This window comes from Acomys minous, assembly GCF_964271855.1.
Source record: "Acomys minous genome assembly, chromosome: 4".
NCBI classification, from domain to species: Eukaryota; Metazoa; Chordata; class Mammalia; order Rodentia; family Muridae; genus Acomys; species Acomys minous.
In genome coordinates, this window is record NC_140486.1 from 100,161,869 (window position 1) to 100,176,566 (window position 14,698).

At 49.9% G+C, this 14,698-nt stretch overlaps 1 protein-coding gene across 2 annotated transcripts; it reads left to right on the forward strand.

The window, feature by feature from the left end:
* The first annotated feature begins 208 nt into the window (after positions 1–208).
* PRKAG3 (protein kinase AMP-activated non-catalytic subunit gamma 3) lies at positions 209–14,647 on the forward strand. 2 transcript variants are annotated; one of them, XM_084779315.1, is made up of 15 exons: positions 209–345; positions 3,635–3,674; positions 4,378–4,530; positions 4,844–5,250; positions 6,588–6,669; positions 6,768–6,826; positions 6,915–6,960; positions 7,120–7,174; positions 7,857–7,983; positions 8,125–8,290; positions 10,875–10,912; positions 11,068–11,214; positions 11,550–11,796; positions 12,328–13,399; positions 14,379–14,647. In XM_084779315.1, exons 1-13 carry the CDS (start codon positions 256–258, stop codon positions 11,664–11,666), a joined length of 1,527 nt encoding a protein of 508 aa, XP_084635441.1. In that variant the 5' UTR covers positions 209–255; the 3' UTR covers positions 11,667–11,796; positions 12,328–13,399; positions 14,379–14,647. The 2 variants fall into 2 exon arrangements, with proteins under 2 accessions (XP_084635441.1, XP_084635442.1); XM_084779316.1 differs by lacking the exon at positions 209–345 and adding an exon at positions 3,127–3,270 and having other exon boundaries at positions 12,328–14,647.
* The last annotated feature ends 51 nt before the right edge of the window (positions 14,648–14,698 follow it).

The window sequence follows — 14,698 nt, forward strand, 5'->3', positions numbered from 1 at the left end:
TAGATGAAGGTACAGGAGGATCTGCCATCTTCAGCCTACATCTACCACCATGGTGACCTAAAGGTTGTTCCAGTGCTGGCTATCATAATCCCTATTAGGAGCCTAGGGGATGCTTCCCCCTGTCATGGGCGCCTCTGTGTCGTTGCTTGTGATATTGCTGCTGAAATCTCATTGGCCAGATTTAGTCACACGGCCACACTATCTGCAAAACGAAGCTGTGAGGTTTTACTGATAGGAGAAGAGGGAACTGAATCCATGGGCCTGCCTGTCCCCAACAGGAAGAAAACATTCATATCCTCTGAAGAGAGCAAGGAGGCAGTTCCACCTGGGCGCCAGTTCTCTGCGGTATGGGTATCCCATTTCCAGGTGGCCCCGTTCTGATGCACTGTAGCCTAACTGGCAGAGAACCCTTCCATACTAACCATTAATGACATTGGGAGAGAAACAGGATAAATGCAATGAAAACATCCCGAAATAGGAAAAGATGGCCAACACGCAGGGACCACTGGATATTAACAATCCTTAAGTCCAGGCAGCACACTTAACTATTGCTGGGACTGTTTTCTGGGACCTTGGCTTCCCATGTGGGCAGCTTTGCCCATGACCTGGTACTTACTGCAGCTGGGGGGGGGGGGGAGGTCACCACAACATGAGGAACTGTATTAAAGGGTCACAGAATTAGGAAGGTTGAGGACCACTAGACTGAAAGGAACTTTTGCACATTTGTTTGTGGGTTTTGGTCTGTTTGTCGTGTGTGTGTGTGTGTGTGTGTGTGTGTGTGTGTGTGTGTTTGATAGGGTCTCATATATCCCAGGCTGTCTTGAACCCCCTATGTAGCTGAGGATGACCTTCAACTTCTGACCTTCCTGCATCCACCCCTGAGTGCTGAGGGTCACTGTACACACCACCATGCTGACTTTATGAGGCGCTGGGGATCAAACTCAGGCCTCGTGCAACCCAGGCAAGCACTCCACCCACTGGGGGTACCTCCCCAGCCCAGTCTTCTTTTTCCTTCATTTCCCCTTTCTGCTCCTGTTCCCATTCGTTTCCTTTTCCTTTTCTTTCTTTTCAGCGCCGTGTCCTTTGCGTCCACCTCGGTGCAGAGCTGCCCCTTCCATGTGCAAATATCTTTCAGCTCATTTGATTGCTGGCCCCTGGGTGGCCAAATTATGTTGGCTAGTTGTGATGAAAAGTCCCTTTGGGACACCATGCAGACCCAATTAAAGCCTATTGTGGTTGTTCGCTTGCCAGACGACCTTGGAAAGCATTGCCTGGTTTCTCTGAGTTCCTTTCCATGCCTGGATGGTGGAGTGAAAACATTATGTAACGGAGACAGCCAGACGGACCTGCTGTCTAGTTGTCTTTTCTTTCAGTGGTAGCATTGACTGAATTTCAACCAGAAACTTCTGAAATTTCCCCCCAACTCCCTGCCCCTTGAAGCCTTTTGTGGCTAAGTTTGGCCAATTCGACCTGAGTGGAAGTTAAGGGAGGAACTCTCGTTTCAGGTCTTAGAAAGTGCGTGAATTCTTTTCTTTGTCCCTCTTCCCTTCTTCTGACGGGGAAAGCTAGTGAAAGAGTAGACGTGAGGAAGAAGATGCTTTGAACGGTTTCACAACCACTCTGCCAGCTCTAGCCTCTCTATAGACTGTAATTGTTTGAAGTGTCTTTCACCTCATGTGTGTGTGTGTGTGTGTGTGTGTGTGTGTGTGTGTGTGTGTGTGTGTGTCTATGAGAGAGAGAGAGCGGAGGTGGGGAGAGGGAAGTTGTGTGTGCATGTATTCCCAGAAGCCAGAGGAAGTTGTTGGATGTCCCAATGTATCAATCCCCACCTTAATACTTCTTGAGGCCGAGTCTCACACTAACCCTGAAACTAGGCTGGAGACCCAGTGAGCCTCCTGTTTCCACACTTCCACAGAAAGTGACTACAATCCAGCATTTTATGTGGGTGCTGGGAACTTCAGCTAAGATCCTCAGCAAGTGCCCTTACCTACACTGAGCCGCCACCCAAGCTCCCAAGGTGCTCTTAAATTGGGTCTTTGTTACAGCAACCAAGTATCTATCTTAACTAATTTTGTTTGGAAGTGATGCTACTTAGAAACCTAAAACAAATACTGGTTTGGAGACTGACTAGCAGCTAGTAAGGAAAATAGCACACACTGTGGACCGTTGTCACATTTCAGCAAAACACAAGGTACGACCGTCCTCTGTAACACCTAGGCAGTAGAGCATGGGCTGATCGCCTCCCTTTCTCTGAGGTGGCCCATTTTCTGTGCCTCAGAAGTTTCTGTGCCTCTGGCAGCAGCAGATCCAGGCCCCAGGGACACGCATGAAAAGGGAAAGCTTCTTCTGGCACAGTTCTCCCCCACCCTCCTCGGAGGCCATTGCAGGTGCTTTGAGGGAGGGAAGGAAATGCGTTCACCAACTCCAACAGGAAATTCAATATTCCGCTCCTGGTGTCCAGGACCAGGGGGTCACAGTGAAAGAGTCGGGAATGACAAGCTAAGGGAGGGACAGGGAGAGACAGGGAGAGGGAAGCCAGAGCAGCTGGGTCAGCGTCCCACATTTGGACTCTGACTCAGGCCCTAGGAATGCCAAGGAAGGGGGTGAGCTGCACCAGAGACAGGCTGGGCTCCCCTCTGGCACAGAGAGATGCAGAGTCAGTACCTCATGATGAGTTAGGGGCTGGGCCCCCTGCACATCCACTCAGCTCACAACTACAGGTTGGCTCGTGTGCTGCACACAGGTTATGAGCCCAAGCTCTCAATCCCATCTCTCACCTTCGTGCTGACCAGCAGAGCGATGGTCACCTGCCTGACCCACCTTCTCCATCTTTTCATCTTTCACTTAAGAACGGGAGAGGTTGGCAGAACCCAAAATGGAATGTCTAGGACATATCCTGACTGCTCTCTCAGGACCACCCACAACCCCCTCCCCTACCTCCAGCCTCAGGCCGTATCCTTCCTAACTCATCCCACCCTCGCTCGGGAAGTTTGCGTGGAGGAGAAAGAGAAGGCGGCTAATTTTCCTCCTTTGAACTCTCAGTTCGAAAATGAGAATTCTGCCTCCGCAGCGCCCCCAAGCTGCAGTGTGGGAACAGCTGCAGTTTGAGCGCTCCCTCCCAAGAACTGACAATCAAAGTGAACCCGATCCCCGAGGGCCCACTGCCAGGGACTGGCCCAGAATAGTGCTACCCGTCGCCTCCTGTCGCGCACTTGCTAGCGGACTTGGGCTGGCCGCATGGAGCCCGAGCTGGAGCACACACTGCCTGGGGTACCGGGGTCCCAGGGGGCCGGCGCTGGGACGGAGAAGGACTGCAAGCTCGTGGCCGTGTGTGTGTGTGTGTGTGTGTGTGTGTGTGTGTGTGTGTGTGTGTGTGTGTGTGTGTGTGTGTGTGTGGCCCGCGTGCTTGTTGTACATTACTCTGTGGGTGTGAGCAGGCCGGTGCTGTATAGTATGTAGTTTGTGTGTACATGCCTGTATGAGGTTTCGTGTGTGCCAGGGGGTGCGCAACTGTGTATGTTGTGTGTTGATATATACACGTGGTGTTTGTGTGGGTGTGCTTTTTAAAGGGGACAACCCAGGGACTTTAAAACAGAAAGCATTTTCACAACACTTCAGACATTCTCTCCTATAGACCCTGACCTGGAGCCACAGTGGGGGTCCAGAGAGTCAAGGTGGGTGGAGTGTTGCTCCCTGTGAGTCTAGTCTTTTCTCTTTAGCCCCCTTGTTGCCCACCTTTCTGAACCCTGATCCTTAACCCTTAGCTTGGCTTGTGTCAGGAGAGGCTTTTCCTCTTCTCTTCCATCTTCTCCCCCCTCCTTTCCCCTGTGTGTGTCCCCCACCTTCCCTTTCCTCTTTGCTGAAGATCTGAAACCCAATGCTGATCTTACTGCTTTCCAGCTGCGTGATTTGTGACAAGTTTCTTTTGTTTGTTTGTTTGTTTTTTGTTTTTTGAAACAAGGTTTCTCTGTGCAGCCTTGACTGTCCTGGACTAACTTTGTAGACCAGGCTATCCTCAAACTTACAGTGATCCCCCTGCCTCTGCCTGAGATTAAAGGCGTGTGCCACCACCGCCTGGCTTGTGACAAATTTCTTAACCTCTCTGAGTTTCTGGTCCCTTACTGCTAAAAAGGGATGCTTCTCCTATTTATAATATGTGCCTTGGAAGATTCCTATGAATGAAAAATGAAAAGTATGTCTGAGAGTGTGTGCGTGCATGTGTGTGTGTGTGTGTGTGTGTGTGTGTGTGTGCGCGCGCGCGCGCATGTGCGCACGTGCATGCGTTTTGATAACTTCCAATATCCTCACTAATGAAATTGTACTTGGCTTTATTGTATCACTCCCTACTAATCAAACAGGTTCCTTTCCTCTTACTAGAGATGAACTTTCTAGAACAAGGAGAAAGCTCATGGCCACCACCAGCTGTGGCCACCAGCTCAGAAAGAGCTCATGTCATACGGGATGTCAAGGTTTCCAGATGGACGAGGCAGGAGGCTGTAGAGGAAGCAGAGCCACCAGGTTTGGAACAAGGTGAGGTCAGTTATGGTAACAGAGGACAGCAGACAACAGGAATTCTAGAGTGGGGCTTGACCTCAGATCTCCTCACCACGTGGAGTTAGGTCCAGTCTCGTCTTGCAGCCCTAGTCTCACTACATGAGAGGCAGCAACTATGCTACCAACCCAGGCCCAGCACAGCCACCTTGGAAAGATGGAAGAGTGTCTTTCTGCTAGGACTCTGAAGCTACACTATCCCGGTGCCCCCAATGCTGCCAAACAGTGAAAGCACAGAGAACGTGCTTTGGAAGATGAAGTTACTGTCCTCCATGCCTTCTTCCCCCAACAGGTGCCCAGTCCGGACCAGCTGCTGAGTCTGACAGGCAGGAGGCCACATTCCCAAAGGCCACACCCTTGGCTCAAGCTCTTCCCTTGGCTGGAGTAGAGATCTCCCCCACTGGGTGGAACCTCCTCTTACCCGACTGTGCAGCCTCAGCAGTGGGCTCCAGCACAGGTGGCCTGGAGGTGGACATCGAGTTTCCAGCCTCAGAGGCCTGGGACTGTGAACTCGAAGGTCTGGGGGAGGACAGGCCTCGGCCTTGCCCATCCCCACAGGCCCCACTTCTGAGCCTGAGCTGGGATGATGAGTTGCAGAAGCCTGGAGCCCAGGTCTATATGCACTTCATGCAGGAACACACCTGCTATGACGCCATGGCCACCAGCTCCAAACTGGTCATCTTTGACACCACGCTGGAGGTAAGATCCTGGCCTGTCTCACACTTGAGCTCAAAGTGCAACCGCTCACCTCTGTAGCTCCCACTGATACTCTCCCAGATGCTTTGTCAGGTCATAGTCCCTGAAAACTCCTTCTTTGGGACTCCTTCTTAGCATCGTACATTAGGGAGAGGGCATGCTTTGTGGGGACCCCCTAATTGCCATCACAGCTTTGTCACCTTGAATCTGCCAAACATGGAGTTGGTCATTTTATCTCCATCATCTATAAAATAGGGACCAGAAGCTTGCTCTACCCCACCCCCACCCCCCCACCCCTACCCTCCATTTCAAAGGAGTCTTAGGACAACTCAGGACAAAGTAAGAAGAACTTGTAAACTTGTAAGACATTATAGACAACAGACAACAGAACAATACCAAGTGCTCTGGTACCTGCTCTTCCATTAGGCTAAACTGACCCCACCCTTAGCCCTGTTACTGCAGAGCAGATGGTGCACATATGCTCAAGGCATGGTATGTGTGCTGTCCACAGAACACAATCTGGCTCTGGTGTTTTGCAAAGAAATACATTATTTTAATGGCTTTGCTTAACTTTGGTGTATGTTAAAGAGTTGGGTGCAGTAGCCCATGCCTGTAATCCCAGTACTGAGGGAGCTGAGGCAGGAGAGTCTCAAGTTCCAGGCCAGCCTGGAAACCAAACAACAACATATAAAACAAAAAAAACAAAAAGAAAACAAAACAAAAAACCAGCCAGGCAGTGGTGGAGCACGCCTTTAATCCCAGCCCTTGGGAAGCAGAGGCAGGTGGATCACTGTGAGTTTGAGGGCAGCCTGGTCTACAAAGTGAGTCCAGGACAGCCAAGGCTACATAGAGAAACTCTGTCTCAAAAAACAAAACAAAACCACAAACACAAACATAGAAAGGAAGGACAGGAGAGAAGAGGGAAGAGTTAAGGAAAGGGAAGAAGAGATGGGAAGGAAGGAAAGAAAAGATGAAAACCAAGTACCAGCCAGCACATACAGGTAGCTTTGCTTAGGATAAGGATTAAAATAAGTTAGTATCGAATTTAGTGAGGAAATTGACGTAGCAAGTGTTTTATGGATAACTATTACCTCTAGTACTTAGATGAGGAAAACTACACCATTGTCTGTATGCCCGTGACCTCCATGTCAAAACCCTGCTGTGTCTAATGGCTGTCCCTGTGAACACAAACAGCCTTATCTGTGTGGCAGACAAGATCTTGTCTTGGGAGAGAGGCAGGCTCTTGTGGAGAAGAACCCGGGAGAAGATTCCATGGGAGGACCCTGGTGGGGACAGCACGAGGGGAGGATGAGCAGCTGTCGTTCCTTCCTGCCCCTCAGATCAAGAAGGCTTTCTTTGCTATGGTGGAAAACGGTGTGAGGGCAGCCCCTCTGTGGGACAGCAAGAAGCAGTGTTTTGTCGGTAAGGAGAGGCGGTTGGACCTGACATGGTGCAAGAAGGCTGGCGGGACGGGGTCCTCGATGAGCCTTGCACTTAGGCCTAACCTATCAATCCTGCAGGCATGCTCACCATCACAGACTTCATCCTGGTGTTGCACCGCTACTACAGATCCCCCCTGGTGAGTTCTGAGGCGTCGGGTGGGCTGGGATAGGGGCCTGATGTTCCAGGGCCCATGTCTGACCCCCGAATCCCACCAATGCCTTTAGGTTCAGATCTATGAGATTGAAGAACATAAGATTGAGACCTGGAGGGGTAAGTTGGAGAGGCTTCCAGGTTAAGTTTGGGGCCTAGGACAGAAGGTGGGATTTCCTGGAGGGCACAAGGCTGTGGGGAAGCCTCAAGGGCCTGCAGGAAGGGAAGCAGTCAAGAGACCGCGTGAGGCCACTGGGGACTCCTGTGGTTTTTCTGCAGAGATCTACCTACAAGGCTGCTTCAAGCCTCTAGTCTCCATCTCTCCCAATGACAGGTAAACATTCTCTGTGTTCACCTGAGCACCTCTCTGTGTGTCTGTCTCCTCTGTCTGTCAGTCTGTCTGTAAGTTTGTGTGTGTGTGTGTGTGTGTGTGTGACATTTGTTGCTTGTTTGATGCATGCAAGTGTGTGTGTGTGAGTGTGCACATGTGGAAGGCAGAACACATTTTGCAGGAGTTGGTTCTTTTCTTTCACCATCAGGGATGCAGGGATTAAGCTCAGGTCATCAGCCTTGGCAACAAGGGTTTTTTGTGTGTGTTTGGTTGGTTTAGGGTGTGTGTGTGTGTGGTGTGTTTTATTATTGTTTGTTGTTTGCTTTTGTTGTTGTTTGAGACAAGGCTTCTCTATGTAACAGCACTGGCTGTTCTGAACTCGTTTTGTAGACCAGGTTGGCCTCCAACTCACAGTGATCCGCCTGCCTCTGCCTCCCAAGTACTGGGATTAAAGGCGTGCGCCACCACACCCAGCTCAGCAGCAAGGGCTTTTACATGCTGAGCCATCTTGCCATCTTGCCATCGACTCTTGAATCACGCCCTTGTGCTGTCCCACTCAATCCTGCATGCATTCACTCCTTCTGGAAAGCTGAGGGAAGAGGGGACTTTGGTGCCCTGTTTGGGGGTCCCAGATGGAGGGTCTCTACCACGTTGCTCCTAGTCTCAGTGCTACCACTCTCTAAAGTCTGTTTGAAGCTGTCTACACCCTCATCAAGAACCGAATCCACCGCCTGCCGGTCCTGGACCCAGTCTCCGGAACCGTGCTGTACATACTCACGCACAAGCGGCTACTTAAGTTCCTGCACATATTTGTAAGCCTGGCACGGTGGGAGCAAGACGAGGGGGCGGGGGGGGGGGGGAAGAGCCACGGGAGACACTATAGATCAAGTGTGGTAGCCCAGGCAAAGGGAGGGAGGAGCTGGAGGCCCCACTACTGTGTCCCATCCCAACAGGGTGCCCTGTTGCCCCGGCCTTCCTTCCTCTGCCGCACTATCCAAGATTTGGGCATCGGCACATTCCGAGATTTGGCTGTAGTTCTGGAAACAGCTCCTATCCTGACCGCGCTGGACATCTTTGTGGATCGACGTGTGTCGGCACTGCCTGTGGTCAATGAATCTGGTAGTACCTCTGGGACGAAAGGGTGGGCAAGGCCTGACTGAGAGAATGTAGGCGGGGCGTGGGGCCAACGTCTTCCGGCCCAAGATGAGTGGAATTAGAAGCCACTGCTTGCTTTGAACTTTGGACCAGTTATTTAGCCTTTCCGAGACTCAGCTTCCCCAACTGTGAAAAGGATTTTTTTTTTCCTGGCCAGAGGTGTTGCTTGGAGACAAGGTCTCACTATATAGCCCACATTGGCCTCAAACCCAGGGCAGTTCTGCCTGCCTCCTAATGCTGGATTGTGGGAAGGTGCCACCACGCCCCATTTGTGGAGGAGACTCTTTCTGCCTTTGAGGGAGGATTGGTAAAACTGTCTGCAATAAGATGAGTAAGATAGCAGGAAACAGCAAATCCTTCTGTGTTCCCCTTAAAATGGACCGTGGGTACTGCACCTCAAGCAATACCTCACTGTCCCGTTCAAGAAAGGGTCAAACAGACAGCAAGAATATTTCTTAATTAGACTAGACCACCAGATATTTCAAAGTCGGGGCCGGGGAAATGGTTCGGTCCATAAAGTGATTCGTATTTAGAGTTTGGGTTCTTCAACACTTATAAAGGTGGGAGAGTCATGGAAGCTTGCCTGTAATCCCAGGGCTCTGGAGGTGGCAGCAGGGGACCCCTGGGACAATAAGTTGATTTGCTAGACTAGCTGAACCTTACGGTACCAGGCTCCGTGAGAGATCTTGCCTGAATAAACCAAGTGGAAAGCAATAGACACCAGGCACCGACCCATGGCCTCCACACATGCAGGAGCCTACACACACACAAGCCCATACATATCAGAACACACACATGCAGGAGAACATGCATATGCCCACACACATGAGAATACACACACACACACACACACACACACACACACACACACACGCACGATCACACACACAAATGCCTACACATACACAGACACTATATATACTGTATTTTTTAAAAAGAGGTAATTCAAAGTTATATTCACCAGAATGAAGCTGGATATTATGAGGGACTTTTAACTTATACTTAAATATGAAATGCTTCAAAGGACCAGCTCACCGTTTTTCTGAGGTAACCAGGTAAATTAAAGACATTGGCTCAGCCGGGCGTGGTGGCATACGCCTTTAATCTCAGCATTCGGGAGGCAGAGGCAGGCAGGCAAATCTGTGAGTTCCAGGCCAGCCTGGTCTACAAAAGGAGTCCAGGACAGAGAAACCATGTCTTGAAAACAAAACAAAACAAAACAAAACAAAAAAAGACATTGGCTCACATCACCCCTATACAATTCAGTCTGTACCTCTTTTTTTTTTTTTTCAGTCTATACCTCTTACAATAAGCACATTTTATACTACCCAACCCAACTGTGGATAACTGGGCAGGTGAGGAACTCAGCCAGTAAAGGCACTTACCAATCAAGCTTGTTGACCTGCCTTCAATCCCCAGAACACACACAAAGGTGGAAAGAGAGAACCAGCTCCTGAAATTTGTTCTCCTCTGACCTCTACAGGCACGCCGTGGCACATGCACACACAATAGTAATAAATAGAGTGTAAAGATTTATTTACTTATTTATTTATTTGGGTGTCTATGTGCCCCCATGCATATGAGGAAATCAGGGAACAGCTTTTAGGACTTGTTTCTCTCTTTCTACTGTGTGAGTCCCAGGGATCAAATTCAGGCTGTCAGGACTGGCAGCAAGGGCCTTTACAAACTTAGCCATCTCACTGGCCCTTAAAGTAATTTTTAAAAGAGAGAAGTTATTTTTAAAACTGTGAATAATTTATTGTGACCTACTTTCCCATCCTTATTCTCATTTTCCCATTTCTCACTTGTCCCTGAAGTCTGTTTAAATCCAAGACTGTTCTCTTTCCTCTCGTTTTCATAGCACAAGACAGTTGGAACATCTGAATTAGTTTTTCTATGTTCTACCTTCAAGGATATGGAGATGGCTCAGCAGGTAGAGACACTTGCAGCCTTCAATCACTGGGACCCACACAGGATAGGAGAGAACTGACCTGAAGATTGTCCTCTGACTTCCACATATGTATGCTGTGGCACTCAATGCACATGCACATGTGTGCATGCATGCGCACACACACACACACACACAATGTAATTTAAAAGGTTAAAAAAAATACTGAGCTAGAGATATGATTCAGCAGTTAAGAGCTGGCTGCTCTTCCAGAGGACCCGGGTTCAATTCCCAGCACCCACATGGCAGCTCACAACTGTCTGTAACTAGTTCCAGGGTGTCCAATCCCCTGCCTTCACACAGACGTACATGCAGGCAAAACATCAACACACACAAATAATAATAATCAGTATTTTTTTTTTAAATCCTATCTCCAGATTTGTCCATTTGCTTCCTGGAGATGACCGTGCCTTGTTCCTCTGGTTCCTGTTTCATGTGAAAGAGAAACTGAGGCTAAAGGCATAGTGTCTGTGCACGGTGAGGCTGCACTATCTCATGGGCAATGCCGTGTTCTCAGTGCAGCTCACAGGAGGCCTCAAGTCAGGTGCCTCAGTGGCCCTAAACCTGTCTTCTTCCCTGTCTTCTCCATCCCCACTGCAGGTCAGGTCGTGGGCCTCTACTCCCGCTTTGATGTCATTGTAAGTGTCTGTGGAGCCCAGGGCTGCTGCAGGGAGGGTGCAGTATGAGGATCAATGGGACGGATCTGTGCTACCCTTTGCATGTGTGTCAGAGTGCAGTCTCCAGGCTGCAGCCTGGGTGATGAGGCAGTTCATGACTCTTCTCTCTGCCCCAGCACCTGGCTGCCCAGCAAACCTATAACCATCTGGACATGAGTGTGGGAGAAGCTTTGAGGCAGAGAACACTGTGTCTGGAGGGAGTTCTCTCCTGCCAGCCCCATGAGAGCCTGGGTGAAGTCATTGACAGGATTGCGCGGGAACAGGTAGGTACCTTGCAGCCCGCCAGGCATGCCCTCAGCACAGATGGCCTAATTATTCTTTGCACAGCTCTTGCCATGCCTGTATCCTGGGCACTTGGCCTACCTTCCCTTTCACGACCGGCTTTTGGCATCTGCATTGGTAGGTGTCTGGTCCTGTTCATGGGGGCCCTTGTGCCAAGATCCACAGCCAGCTGAGTGGTCAAAGCCATGGCCAGCTGTTCCCAGGACGTGGCCTTTGCTCCTTGCACTGTGTTAAGCTCCCCTGTTCCTTGGGACCGGCCCTATTTGCTGCCACAGCCAAAAGCTCTACCCCCTCCCTGAACACTGTGGACCCACAGGTGCACAGGCTGGTGTTGGTGGATGAGACCCAGCATCTTCTGGGCGTGGTCTCCCTTTCTGATATACTCCAAGCGCTGGTACTCAGCCCAGCTGGCATCGACGCCCTCAGTGCCTGAGAGTTCCTGAGTCCTCACTCCCAAGCCATCTTCCTCCACCGGGAATCCACTGAAAGGATGTTGGAACTTGAAGGGGGAACTTGGCCCTCATCTTCGCCCACCTCCTTTTGCTGGTTCTGTTTTGGTACAGGTAAGCCTTGCCATGGGCTGGAGAGCTAGTCCTTCAAGCTTCCCAGGCTCTTAGATCTCAAGTAAGGGTACCCCAAGGATGGCCACTCATATTTGAGCAGCCCTGTAGAAGCTGGCAACATAAGGCTTTACAGACCACTTTTTTTTTTGTCCCATTTCCAGCTGATGTCGTGGAGGTCCGGCTGGAAGGGATGGATGGATGTGGGGCATTCCTAGCTCTAAGGTGTATTTGCCTTCTCTCCATTCGATTCCCACTTGCTGGGAACTTCTTGAGAATAAAGCAAGCTAACAAACTTTCCTTGAATGCATCTCCATCACCAACACAAACTAACACAGGAGGGAGGGGCCACCAACTGCACATTTCAGTGAATTTGTCAGACTGCAGACTGTCCCAGTACCATGCTTAGTTGCAGGGGAGGGCATTGCCAAAGGATAGGGCAGAAATCCCACCCAGCTGGCAGTAGATGGTGAGATTCCTTCTGGGATGGCACCTCCACAAGTCGTTCATTGTTTCCTCTTTTTTTTCCCACAGGCTCTCTGGCCTTCCGTAATTGTCCTCGCTATATTTATACTCCCAGAAGCCTTTGGGCATGCCCAGTGCACCAGGATGATGAGATTAAGAATGATGGAGTCAAGCCTGAAAATCCCTGAACCAGAGACACCGCAATCAGTCTCGGATCATCTGTGTGCCCAGTGCCTTCTTATGCCTTTCCCTTGGCTGGGTCAGGGCCGAGCTCACTGTGGCAGTGAGCATGTGGCCTATGGATTTAGCTGGGGGCCTGGAATGCTTGGTTTCTGGACCATGTACATTCATATCGCTAGTTCCTAGGAGCCCTGGCTGTTCTTTCCCTGTGGGAGCCACCATTGCACCGCAACCAGCCACCATCCTACTCTCCTGGCACTATCTGAGCTGCTGGAGGCCAACACTGAGCAGCTGTCGGCTATCCTGAGTGCTCCTGACACTGTTGCACAGGGGCCTCCTTAATTCACACCAGTGAGCAGTGTTCTGTCCTCTCAGTGTCCCCTCCCCCTAGACAAATGATCTTGTACTCAGATCCTTGAGAATGAGCAATCGAGAAAAAGAAACAAGGGGGCTGGAGAGATGGCTCAGTGGTTAAGAGCACTGCCTGCTCTTCCAAAGGACCTGGGTTCAATTCCCAGCACCCACGTGGCAGCTCACAACTGTCTGTAACTCAAGGTCTGACACCCTCACACCAACACACATAAATTAGAATTAAATAAAATATTTAAAGGAAAAAGGAAAAGAAACAAAGGAGCAAGCCATGACCTTGGATGCTTCCGGCTTACTCAAACAATACAGTCACTGAAATGAACTTGTGGCAAACTCCTTGTGTCTCCTGAATCCAAAGACTTGAAGGAAAACCTGCAATTGACACAAGCTGCAAGTGGCCTTTATTTTGTGCATAGAATGTTCTTCTGCCAAGTTTTTTTTAACCTTTGATTTGTAACAAAATGATAAAGAAACTTAATTAATTACTCACATAGTTGGTGAAACCCAGTCCACACACAAATGGGAGTCTCCAGGAAACGTAACTGATCCTGTAACACTGGATGTAATTTCTACCATGACGTCGGCTCACCAGGTACAAAGAAATTAGAAATTAATCTCGTTCAATTCTGGGTCTCTTCATCTGCTGTTACCCTCCCCTGCGATGACATGGGCTCTCGGATTCAGTGGTCCAATGCAGAAAGAGGGGATTTGTGTATCTACAGTCTTTTAAAAGTCCTTTTCATTTACTTATTTTATGTTGTGTACGCATGCGTGCCACGATGGAGTGTGGTTGTGTGTGTGCATGTAGGTGTGAGGGTCCCACAGTGCAGATTGGTGGACAACCTTAGGCACGGGTCCTCCCCTTCTACTAATTTTTTTTTTTTTTTTGGTATTTCAAGACAGGGTTTCTCTGTGTAGCCTTGGCTGTCCTGGACTCCCTTTGTAGACCAGACTGGCCTGGAACTCACAACGATCCACCAGCCTCTGCCTCCTGAGTGCTGGATTAAAGGCGTGCGCCACCACGCCCGGTCTCCCTTCCACCTTTTGAGACAGAGTCTCTTTGTTGTGTTGCAGGTGTTAAGTAACCTCTTGGGGGTTCTATGTCTGCCTCTTATCTCGGGACTACAGATTCCACTATTCCTGCCTTGTTGAACTTAAGTTCTGGGAACTTGAACTCAGGTCTTCACGCTTGTGTGCCATACGTTTTAGCCACTGAGCCATTGAGCCATCTCACCAGCTTGCTTTTCTTCCCCCTACTCTTCTCCCCCCGACCCATCTCCTTCCCTCTCCTCCTCCCTCTCTTTCTCCTCCTCATCCCCTTTCTTCATCTTTTAAACTTTTTCTTGGGACAGGGTTTCACCACATATCCCTGGCTGGCCTAGAACTCACTATGTAGGCCATGCTGGCATCAAACTCAAAGAGACCCACATGCCTCTGCCTCCCAAGTGGTGTGAGGTTAAAGCCATGTGCCACCATGCCCAGTTGGGTAGCCTCATTTTAAATTTTTTGGGGCAAGGGGAAATCTTTATACTGTTGACTATATGGCTGTGACTTTTCTCCCTGAGCTACAGACTGTGAACACTGACTTTCAAACCCCAACTCCCAGTCTCATCACACAGATACCCCACTCAGGTGAGTGTTAAACTCATTGCTTCAGCCTCCAGGGTAGCTGGGGCTATGGACATTCACTGTGGTGCCCAGTAGGTAGCTTTTCCTATCTACAGCTGAAGTGGGATTGTCACGGTGGCCTTTTTGGGTGTCCATAACCATTCTGCTATTGAAATCTAGAGAGGCATGTGGTGCTTTCGGGCTCCAAGAAGTGGGCCGGCCCATCAGGGCTATCCACCATGATTCTAAGGTGCAAAACAGCAAAGGAGGAGTCAGGTGCTAG

What these genes read in the sequence shown, in the direction of transcription:
- PRKAG3 (XM_084779315.1), top strand. Translation starts at nt 256, where the DNA reads ATGGGCCTGCCTGTCCCCAACAGGAAGAAAACATTCATATCCTCTGAA. An exon ending in TGGGGGTCCAGAGAGTCAAG is followed by an intron (nt 3,675 to 4,377) that starts GTGGGTGGAGTG and finishes TCCTCTTACTAG; the next exon opens with AGATGAACTTTCTAGAACAA. An exon ending in TTAAGTTCCTGCACATATTT is followed by an intron (nt 7,984 to 8,124) that starts GTAAGCCTGGCA and finishes CCATCCCAACAG; the next exon opens with GGTGCCCTGTTGCCCCGGCC.